Raw genomic sequence first — 11,259 nt, 5'->3', positions numbered from 1 at the left:
AGAGGTCAATAAATGAGCAACTGACGATGTTTCGTCACCAATCAAAGGGGATTGCAAAGCCTGGAGTAGCTCATTCGCCGCCTCAAAGACCCCGCAGTCATGTCGTATCATGCCATGTCAACTATTTTTGCTATGCTCTTATGGCAGAAGGCTTGACATTTGTCTTAGATAATAGGAATATCAACATGTATGCTCAGTATAGTCAAGGGTCATACTAGTAGACTATTTCAGTTGTTTGTCTTTACCCCTTATTCAGAGTCTTATAGAAGTCTTCGGACACCTCGAGGTAACCCACCTACTAGGTAGTACCTATAGTACCTGATTAATCCTCCATCCTAGGCATATCCCCACCATAGCTCGGCATTTGGGCATCTGCATCACCTAGGTAGCAACAAAACACTTGACCTGAATGTTGGACAGTACGTATCCACGTCTCCTTATTTGACTTCACATACTGGCCTTCTCCTTATGCCTGCCATTATCCGCTTGTCATTAAGGACTAAACGACGAAATAGGGGCTGTTAATAGTTTACCTGTACTAAGCTGTCTATTCCTCTTTCTGTCTGACGTGCCCCTCACCAGCTACGCTACCTACCTACCTACCTACCTACCTACTACGTGACAGGGTTGCCTCTGTACTGTAGTTTCAACTCCAGTCTCCGTGCTCATCTCCGACCTTTGGCTTTCCTCACCTCCATAACTAGTTACTCAGCATTCTTACATTCGTTTTCCCTCCTTCTTCATCCCGCATCTTACCAACATGTCTTCCCGTCTCCCTCTCTTCACGCGCGGCATCGCAGACTCGCAATCTCAGGAGAACGATCCCAGCTCTCCCGCCGAACAGCGCGACGATGCCAAGCGAAACTTCCTAAAGACGATGCGAGCACTGCCCACTCAGCATTATTGGAACGTCTACTTCGACCGACAGGCCAAGGAAGGGGAAAGCGGTGATCAGTATCACTCTGGGCTGGAGCAGCTCGGTACCCAGATCGAGTCGGTGCAGGACTTTTGGCGATACGCCAACAATACTCCTGTCGGAAATATTGGTGTTCGAGAGTCTTTGTATCTTTTCAAGTCAGGCTTCCGCCCTGTCTGGGAGGATCGACGCAATATTCTGGGTGGAAGTTGGACATTCCGCTTCCCTAAGAGCATAGGTCCTGATGTGTGGACTCGTGTTCAGCTCCTTGCTATTGGCGAGAAACTCCAAAGTGTTCTCGACGACGGTACGAGCTCTGACCACAAGCGACACACTTTATGCTAACTTCTGCTCTAGACGACCAGCTTTGTGGTGTTGGCCTCTCCGTCCGCTTCAACTCCCACCTCATCACCGTATGGCACCGCGACGCCTCCAAGAAGAACTCGATCGACAACATCGTCAAGTGCATCATGGAAGAGCTCCCTTCCGAGATGCACCCCAAGCCCGACGCATACTACTACAAACGCCACTCAGACCATGCTGGCTTCAACCCTCCCCCGGAGCTCAAGGTCGTGCTCGATTCCCGCCGACAGGAAGAGGAGAAGCTCGCCGCCGCTGCCACCAACGGTGGTGACGCTAAGCCAGCGGTGACGGTCGAGTCTCCGCAATGATTTTCACGAAAGTTACGACGTTTGATTTTGCGCTGCTATATATTTCGAGTTCATTTCAGGTAGTTGGGTTGGCATAGTGTGTGCTTGTTAGCTCACGCATCCCGTTCCGCCGCTGTCGCCTATGGGGCATGCATGCATCTGATAAGGCGTTTCAGAATTAGGTGTGATTATATATATGCATTGGCCAGGACCGTTGATCCTGAAGAACCTGGAGCTTTTAAGATTGTGTAATTAGATTTGGAAGCAGTGAATGCGTAGAGCTGCTCCTCGGCTCCCGACATAGACACTGAATAACTGATGCCTCCATTTATGAACTCATCAAGGTCCCTCCAAACAAGCATCAACTCAGTAATGCGCACTATACTATAAAGATTACCATGTACGTTGGTCTGCTAATGGCAATGTACGATTAGCAGTCAGCGTCTTGTCCCTCATCTTGGGTTTCTTACCTCTCTCTCGATGCAACATTGCAACTCTTGGGTCGATTCCGCTTCATCTCATGGTATGAACTCCCCCAAATCGTACAAGGCAAGTTTCGTTTGTTCGTAAATCGTAGCATGGTGGCTCCTCCTGGAAGTTGGAGAATCACCTCCAGACACCAGCACTCTTCATGACTCCATCAAACTCCTCAACGCCCACTCCCCTAGCAACACCTACGCCACCGTTCGCCTCGAGAATCATATCCTTGAGTAGTTCCTCATCAACATCCTCTTTGAGCACAGCAGCAACACGTCGGAGGTGTGCAAGCGTAATGGGCCCATCCTGGCCGTTTGTGAATAGTCGAAAGGCTTCCTCGACTTCTGCACGATGAGCGTCCGAGTCGTGCTCTCTTGTGTGGAATTTGAGGGCGCAGATGGCGAAGAAAGGTTCAAAGGTCGCGTAGCCGTCGTTTTCTGGGTCTAGGATTGATATAAATTCTTTGAGCTCTGCGTGAGAAGAGGGCGGAACACCGAGGGCTCTAATGACACAAGTATATGTCAGCCAAGGACTCAAAAGCGTCCTCACATGAATACTAACATCAGCGCAGACTTGACGTCGTCAATAGGCAAGACTCCATGCTTTTCGCCGTCCATTGGCTCTGCAAAGAGACTGAACGCCTCGCGGATCTCGCCCTCTTCTTGTGCAGTCACATTATGCTCCTTTGCAAGTTTGGATTGTCGCGTCTTGGGGACAGCGGCTGCGCTGGTGGGAGCCTTGCGCTTTGGAGGCTAAGGAGTTATGTTAGACCGTGTCTTTACTGATAAAAGTTCATAGTTTGCATTACCATTTGCGCTTGCGAAGAAGGCACAGAAAGTACTTATATGCAGTCGCGATGATTGATGTCACAATAGATGCTTGTGGTGACCATAGTGGATTTGGCGCCCGCGACGGACAGTGCACCAACACTGTCTATCTATTCAGTTCAGACTGTACGGGCCCGTTTCTCAATGAGTTTTAATAAACTTTTCTTTACAGACCCAATCCATTTCCCTTTAACAATGTCAACATTTACACACTCTCTCGCGGCTGATTTTACAATGCCCTCGCGCTCTCTTCGAGAATAATCACCGCGAAGTACTCTACGGTTTGTTTACTTATGCCTACTACGCCGCTACCATATAATCGTTTCGAAGCCGACGGCTCTTCTCGATACCGTGACGTTACCTCAATATTCGCTTCTAAAAATGCTAGAGCTTGCCGCTTTGAAATTACTACAGCGAGCAAGTGTGGACAGTGAAGCAAAATTCAAATAAGCCTCGTCGGACAACTTCAAACCGGCGTGGTTCCAGCGGGTAGCAAGCGATGCCAGGTCTTTCAAGACAGGCACCTAGCGATCCATGGAGACATACATTTGTAGTAATCGATTTTCAATGCAGTCAATTATTCACTCGGAATACTCGCTCGCCCTATGCAGTTCATCTTCACCCACGTCTTTGGTTCCTCGTGGCCCTCATCAATCTGTTACCTGCCTTCTATATCTTGGGCTCTGGCTCTCTGTAGACTGGTCAGTCGTGAGAGGATAAAGGATAGTGAGGAAGTGTCACTACTTACTCACTTGAAGTTGTTCTTCATTTCGCGTAACTTGGCCATAACGGCCACAGGCTCCGTCTCGCCTGTCTGCTTCTGAATCTCGGGATCCTGTGATTGTTAGCTTGGTGACCTAACATGTTCAAGAACTTTGACGAACCTCAACCCTCATAAAGACGTTATGTTCCTATGCAAAGTCAGCCGTTTTGTATGGAGACATATCATGAATTCGAGCTACCTTTTCGTCTCCGATGGTAAACTTGCCGGTGGTGACCTTGTTGTTATCGGCGAATGAGTGCAGCTTCTGTACAGCATCACGCTGAGAAACAGATGCGGCAAACTTGACATTGGCCTTTGTATACTCATGTCCCGGCTGTCATAATATGAGCATCAATGCACATTTGTGTTGGCTTGGAACTCACATAAACTACGGTGTCATCAGGCAATGCCGAGAGACGCTTGTTCAAAGCCTCGTGCATCTCCTCCGCATTGCCCTCGAAGAATCTTCCACATCCTGTTCAATATCAGCACAGGGCACAAAATAACCTTGTACGCATTCGAGGTTTGGCCAAACTTACCGCCAATGAAAAGGGTATCACCCGTGAAAACAGCTTTGTCCTTTCCGTCTTCCACAAAGAAGCAGATGCTGTCCTGAGTGTGGCAAGGTGTATGCACACCCTTGAAGGTAATGTCGCCTAGCTTGAAGGTCTCGCCGTGACCAGGTGTCTTCGTAACACCCTCACAGTCTTTGCCGCCGATAATATCCAGCTTGGGATTGCCCAGCTCAGCAAGCTTGTGGGTGTCAACAAGTGTTGATGGGGCATCATTATGGGGTGTCTTACCAGCTTCTTGTTGCCTCCTGCATGATCCCAATGGCAGCAAGGAGATCAGTCTAGGTTGAGAGAAATTGATGGTTAATGATACTCACTGATGGGTGTTGACAATGGCTGTCAAGTTGATCTTCCCCGCCTTAATAGCATCCTTCAGGATAGGCGCAACCCTGAAATATACATCAGCAACTTCTCAAATATTCTCAGGATGGTTACTATGTACTCGGGAGGGTTTGCGGGATCAACGATGACGGCATCCTTGGACTTGTCATCAACGACCAGGTAAGCGTAGTTGTTGGAGCTTCCCTCCCCTATTGAGACCAGGTTTAGATTCCTCGACTTGAGAGAGGATTCTTCGGGCACTTGACATACACATGGGAATTGACTGAATATGCATGGCGCGGGTAGCAACGAGCTACATGATCTCAGTTAAGCACACATTTTGGAGTTGAACAATTGACTCACAGCACTAGATGAAAATCCGATTTTCTGTCTGAGGAATGGCCGACTAGTAGCGAGTCTATACATAAGTAGGTCTGTGTAAATGGCAAGGACGGTTGAAGATGGATGCGCTGTAACAGAACGGTATCGAATGAGACGTGAGGCTTTGTCATCCAAGTGAGGCATCATGGCTCCGGTATCATGACGTTTGCCGATGCGGGCGACTGCACGTGATATGTCCCAGTCCAATTCCAACATCACCCATGTTTGCCTCTGCAGAATGATTTGTACGTCTATTCAATAAGGGGTATCTAGTACAAGGATCGAATCATGCTAGACAATCCCAATGGGTTTCGGCTTCCATGTGCCTTTGAACTCTGACCACCCAAAGTCATCTTCCTCATCAGCTTCACCAGTGTCGGGCACTATATCTTTCATCGTCGTATCGGCGGTACCAGATTTGGACGACTTCTTATTTTCCTCAGACTCTCGTAGCCTCTGCATCAATCCCGCGCACTTCAAAAATGCTTGATTGCCTGGCAAACTGCCCTTGACCTCTTGAACTGTCTTGAGAACGCGCTCTGGAGGCCATCGCTCAAACTCCTGGAATATAGCCGCTAGCTTCGATTCATCTCCCTCGCCGAGATACCGCAGTACTGCCTTGCGACACGCGTCGCTATTGTCCTCGCCCAGCTGCTTCCAGTAATAATCCCAAATCCACAATAAGGCTTTTTTAGCTGCTGTGCGCAGTTTTGCCAATGAGGGCAGCTGTTCGTGCGTTGACTGATGGCGAAGCTCAACAAATGTAGCGGGCAATCCAATAGTCTTTGCAATAGAGTACATGCTCTGTTTGCGCTGTTTGTCCTGATGGCCATCAAGAAGACCAGTAACGAACCTAATGTTCCATCAGCTCTGTCGTACAGTAATGGGTCTCGATTGGCATAACTTACCTGCTAAAGGCAGCTGAATATGCTGCTCTGATTGCATACGCCGACGAAGCTGCATTTTCTCCAGCGGCTGCCTCTTTATCACTCAGCATAGCTGCCATCAACAGTGCTGTTGACTCGACCATGTGAGGACAGTTTCCTCGCTGCATCCACATTGACACGCGCGCAACCGCTTTGTGCTGCCTCTTCTGTATTTCCTGGTCGTCCAAAATCTGTTGGCTTTGTATGTTTACACTGACTTTGGGCTGGCTTGAGTGCCCCTTTGCCTCTATGGCGTTGATGTCGATGCCTGTGTACATCTGCTCGCGAACGAGCAAGAGTTCGTAACGGTCGCGCCATGGTGTAAAGACATATTGTACCATTTTTCCTCCTCTAGGATAATTTTTTTTTTTTTCTGGCGTATTTGATAGTAGGCAGAATTTACTCGCTTGTTCAGGAGGGGCAGCGGTGCGGGTAATTCTTGTGTCCTGTTTTTAAGTGTTGTCGGGCGCTGATTGCAGGATTTTGTGAGGATAATAATTTTCTTGGTAATAAAGGATGGATATCCATCGCTTGAACAGGTTAATGTTCCTGCCAACAGTATCACCATTTAATGCTCTGTGAGTTTATTCTGGAACCTAGGATATCTCAATGGTTTTCAGCATTATTATAATAGTCATTTTCTTTCAATTTCTTACCCCCCAGCACCAACGTCTTTTGAACGGCGCCATAGATAAAATGTCAATGAATACAAGCAATACTCAAAGTCCGAAGCTGGTACAGGGTAAGACATCTAATTAAAGAGAGAAAACTCAGAGTGTTTGAACTCAAAAACACTCTCGCTGTAGTAAGCATCTAATAGATGGTGTCTTAAAAAATATGTCTACTAGGTACCATAGATATATGCTTTTATGATGCAGTTACTATTTCGGATAGTAGAGGTCGAGAATGGAAGTTTGGCGAGAGCATATCATAGCGCCTTGCCAATCAGCATGGAATAAATCTATCGGGTATCTACCATCCCTTCTCGGGAAGGGACCTCCTCCCTGCGTCTTACTACTAGGTAGGCAGGTTGAGCAATTTTTCAGGTCATGAGGTGGAGCAGAGCTCCCGATCGAGTCTCATTTGGAGCATGCTAGTCATGTCTCCCCAGAATGTATGAATAATTATACATCATGCTCTCGGCTGTCACCTTGGTTCGTATAACTCCCAGCTCTATCTACGGAGCTTCCGAGCCGCGCAGAGTGCTAAGAAGTTGTCAAGGTCAACATTTCCATTGCTAAATTAGATTGACTTACTGATCAAGGGGAGGCAAGAAAACTTAGGACCTTTATCCAAAGTGATAAAAAGGCTCAGGTAAGTTTAGTATATTTTAGTAGAGCTTTAGACCAGTTTATTCTGACACCCTGATTTAATGTCTGAAGTTTTATTCCCCCCCCCGAGGCCAGTCAACCACACGGTGGAGCTATCCGTAGCCACTTTTTATTCTTCAGCCACAACCGTCGTGGTGCCGTAAAAGAAATCAGAAAGAGGGGGCCGTGCACATGCCACGCAGGGCTGGCTCAGAGTGGGGAGGGGGGCGTCAAATCTGGAACTTGACCAATTGAATATGCTGAGTCAAGTACGGAAGCACGGACCTTCGATATGCCACATGCTGTACAGGGTTTAGCACACCTAATCAACGTTGGGAAGAGACGCGGCTCTTTTTTGGATCCACCTCATACCGCCTCTTTTTGCCAAAGCTATCTCAAACGATGATGTGGTGACTGATGAATTTTGCTGTCGCATGTTAAGCCATAATACGTGGCACATTGCCAAGTCGTTTTAGTCTCTCTCTTAATATATTGGTTGTATATTGCTTTGTTGGATAACTACCTATTGGGCGGCTGCCTGAGCCTTACTCGTATCTCCTAGTTTTGTGCTTCTTGCACGGGGTATCCATAGCCAGCCAGACTCTATGTGTGTAGTAAATTCAAACGCTTGCATCCATGCTCCTTATCCCGAGATCCAGGTGCACCGACCTTATCACCCTATATGTTCCCGTGTCCCAGAGGAGCAAATGCCGGCTTTTCCTGCCTACCAGTGTACACCATAGTGATACAAAAATTCATGTCATTATTCATGTATGCCGTTACAATTCGAGATGCAGTGGGTTCACTGCTCGTCATCCTCGTCATCTTCCTCGTCTTCCTCGTCATCCTCTTCGTCAGATTTGGGAGGTTCCCATGTCTCCTCCAGCTTCAGGCCCTTGCCTTGAGGCTCATGGGTTCTGAATGATGATCCAAGTAAAGATGATACAGTAGACCGATAGTTGTTGAGCTGAGGATCCTCGTTGTACTTTTCCGGAGTGTCGTATAGCCCCATTCCAACTAGGATCTCACCGTCTTCTTCCGCGGCATCTTCAAGAGCCTGATAGTGAGGATCCTCTGATACTGCTGGTTGAGACAGTTGGGTTTGTGGGAGGGTCTCAGGGGTGGGGGGTGTTGTGGAGCCAATGCCGTGCATGATAAAGGTATTCCAATCCCATCCATTGCTATCAGTAGTCTCGGCGGGCGCAGCAATGACAGGCAGTTGACGACCCGGCAAGACCATACAAGCAGCGGGGGAATGATGCGACATGTTCGTTCCGTGGTAAGGATTGTAGGTCGTGTTGTCGGTAGATTGATATGGGAGAGGAAGATGGGAGAATGCCAGCGGGGATGTGCCGCATGAAGTTGAATGCATCATTGGGGAATAATGAGCATAGTTGCCGTGCAAGTCTTGGTGGTCGGGAGGTAAGTGGCTTGTGGTTAAGGCATACGCGGGCTGCTGCGCCTGAACATAGGGTTGTTGGCCATATGAGCCCGGATGCCAACTCACAGGACGCGATGATCGTGGAGCGGGTTGCTGGGACTCAACGTCACGAAATGTTGATAGCTGTTCCATGATCTGCTGTTGTCGACGTTGCGAGTTGCCGTCATTCATGAGAGTCTTGCGGCGAGCCATGAAACCAGACGAACGAGGGCTATTGTTGGCGCTTGAAGGCTTGGTCACTCTCATAGCACCTCCTGATCGTTGTCCACTGGACCCTCTTGAGAACCTTCTTGAAGCTTGCGAGCATGCCATTTGTTGTGTGTGGTCGTCCAGCATTGTGTCATAAGGATATGTGATGGGCAAGGAGCCTGCTGGCTGCACACCGAAAAGTGGATGCATCATCTTGAGGTGTATCGAGTAAGTAATATGATGTAGAAAGTTGAGATATATCGAGACAAGTTGCCAAAATGACAGCCGATACGAAAGTAGTTATCGTGCTCAGTATAAATTAATCATTGAGGTGAAAGAAATGATGGTAGATCCCAAGAGAACTCAGAAGGGCTCAGCTTGAATATGTATCGTGAAATGGTGGTACCGGCTCCAAAGGGGTTCGAGGGGGTTAACGAAACATGGGGCAATCGATGGCTTGAAAGATAAATCGAGCCTAGCAGCTTTGAACAAGATCAACTCCCCAAGGATCTGGGTGTGGATCAGGAGGGGCCAAGCAATAAAGAAGCATGGGCGATTTAGTAGCGATATGATGGCTGTAAACCGTAGAATTTAGAACAGCGTCAAATCAGAATCTGGGCCATGGGGTACTTGGCTAGGTTCCTCATCACATTTGACACTCACTTCACGTTCCTGTGCTGGGATTATCTTTCTAGCATGGCAACCAGGGTGGTGGGCTGCGTCATACGGGCCGGCAGGGGGTGTGTCAACGGGCGGAGCCAGCAAGCAGTGAGAAAGGCGGGCGGGAAGTAGTGCCGGAGAGAGAATCAGGCTGCTGGTCTGGGGATTGAGACGACGTCTGCGGCATGGAGCCAAGGGTTTTCTTGTGTGAGGGCGTGCGTGTCGACTGGTGTAGAGAAGGATCAGTGCGGTTCACGCCGATTTGGTAGGCACACGCTAAGTTTGGCGTGGTACCGTCGTACCGACAGGGCGACAAGGAGGAAACAGGTAGTGAGGGTAATGGGGCCTCCGGCCTCCCGCCGCTATGATTGCGTTGCAGACCCACGAGAGCGGCGTCTCTAGCGTCTCTAGAAGAAGTGGGCATCCTCGGGTCGTCTGGACTCAAAGCATGCTAGGCAAGTCACCCCTGCCGCTAGGGATGCAGCTCACATGGAAGAAGGGATGGAGAAGAAATTGGCGCACGGGCTGGAGTCGTAATAAAGCACAAGGAACAAGGTCGTCAGCCAGTCTGGCTGCAGCATCCGCTCGAGACTCACCAACCAGTAGGGGGTTCAAATATTGTTGAAGGGGTGCACCAAGGGCTGCACTAGCCGGCGCCACAATGTATGCATTTTTGGGGCCTGAGATGGGCTGGGGGACCACTGCTGTAGGAAGCGCCGTGCCCAAGCCAAAGGATGGAACATTTCCCTACTGGGTGAAAGTGCCACTCCAAGCGGGATGCTCATCACTGCTTTCGTGGTTTGGCATGCTTCGTACTGCAGACACCCCTGCTGTAGCACATGTAATTCCCATTTCTCGGCTCTACGCTCAGTTGTTGCAACTCACAAAGAGGGTGAGATGCGAGAAGGGGCGTTCTCCTAGGAGAAACAATCATATCTGATCGACAGGTGCTTGACGATGTTTGCAATGGGTTTGAGATCCGCCTATCGTCACCGCCTAGGGAGGACACCGGTAATAACGGTTTGTTGTACCCGCTTCTTCGTACATGCTTGCGTATCATCATCCGTTTATTCTTGGGACTATTGAACGCTTGTCTGTTGAGGAACTTGAGGAACAGCATCATTGGTAATTTCCCGGGGATGGAAGAAATAATGTGCTGGTAAGTGATGAATGCTTTGTTCAAGACTTCAATGAATGGGGGGATAGCTTGATGGACTATTACCAAATGCTTGCCCTGAAGCCTGGAATGGCTATCGCCGTGAAAGTTAAATCCACAAGACGATGTATTGGCAAGGGCTTGATGGCGCAGCATAACCCCGTCGAAGTCCCATCGAAGTCCCATCGCGGGCGGTTGGTGTTCTGTGTCTAGGCTGTGTGATAGCTCCAATGTCGATGAGAAATTCAAACGTACCATTTCAGATATTGAGATGTGGGACCACATCCGTACTCTAGTACCGTAAGAGTCGGAATGGTGCTTCTCCTGGAAGCAAAACCTGTGAGCGGGTACCCGGCGCTACATTATGCACATGGTACTCCGACTGTGCAGGACAGGTAAGTCACCACCGGGCACCACTGTGAGTGCTTTTCTGGGCGTGTGATAGTCTAGATGAGGAAGCTTGACATCTAATGGTGAGCGATGTGCCTATACTGTTGCCGTTGACAGGAATCCTTGGTGGCAAAACCCACCAGTGGACGCGGACAGTCACAGTCTTGCACTTTCGCTCCGTAAGACCAGGCACAGGGAGCGGCAATACAGTTTGGCCCACATGGAGCGAGACCTCAGACAAAGACTAAGGTGTTGGCAGAAATAATTCTAGGTCATGAAG

At 48.9% G+C, this 11,259-nt stretch overlaps 4 protein-coding genes across 4 annotated transcripts; 1 reads left to right on the top strand and 3 right to left on the bottom strand.

Moving 5' to 3' along the window:
• Positions 1–760: 760 nt before the first annotated feature.
• Positions 761–1,587, top strand: FSUBG_8318 (translation initiation factor 4e; the record flags this gene model as incomplete). Its single annotated transcript, XM_036686714.1, has 2 exons — positions 761–1,223; positions 1,274–1,587. 2 exons carry the CDS (start codon positions 761–763, stop codon positions 1,585–1,587), a joined length of 777 nt encoding a protein of 258 aa, XP_036536175.1.
• Positions 1,588–2,172: 585 nt separating this feature from the next.
• On the bottom strand, positions 2,173–2,854 carry FSUBG_8317 (hydroxyacylglutathione hydrolase; the record flags this gene model as incomplete). The annotated part of the gene is made up of 3 exons (XM_036686713.1): positions 2,173–2,545; positions 2,605–2,795; positions 2,852–2,854. 3 exons carry the CDS (start codon positions 2,852–2,854, stop codon positions 2,173–2,175), a joined length of 567 nt encoding a protein of 188 aa, XP_036536174.1.
• A 685-nt stretch (positions 2,855–3,539) lies between these two features.
• On the bottom strand, positions 3,540–6,174 carry FSUBG_8316 (hydroxyacylglutathione hydrolase; the record flags this gene model as incomplete). The annotated part of the gene is made up of 12 exons (XM_036686712.1): positions 3,540–3,561; positions 3,623–3,705; positions 3,755–3,781; positions 3,833–3,967; positions 4,017–4,108; positions 4,173–4,453; positions 4,523–4,594; positions 4,648–4,735; positions 4,797–4,839; positions 4,890–5,138; positions 5,205–5,760; positions 5,816–6,174. The coding sequence occupies 12 exons, from the start codon at positions 6,172–6,174 to the stop codon at positions 3,540–3,542; spliced, it is 2,007 nt and encodes a 668-aa protein (XP_036536173.1).
• A 1,771-nt stretch (positions 6,175–7,945) lies between these two features.
• On the bottom strand, positions 7,946–8,986 carry FSUBG_8315 (uncharacterized protein; the record flags this gene model as incomplete). The annotated part of the gene is made up of 1 exon (XM_036686711.1): positions 7,946–8,986. One exon carries the CDS (start codon positions 8,984–8,986, stop codon positions 7,946–7,948), a length of 1,041 nt encoding a protein of 346 aa, XP_036536172.1.
• Between the last annotated feature and the right edge of the window lie 2,273 nt (positions 8,987–11,259).

This window comes from Fusarium subglutinans (genome assembly GCF_013396075.1).
Source record: "Fusarium subglutinans strain NRRL 66333 chromosome Unknown NRRL66333_c0000113, whole genome shotgun sequence".
Lineage (NCBI taxonomy): Eukaryota > Fungi > Ascomycota > Sordariomycetes > Hypocreales > Nectriaceae > Fusarium > Fusarium subglutinans.
Note: the sequence above shows the minus strand (reverse complement) of the source record. Positions and strands in the feature narration are given on the sequence as shown.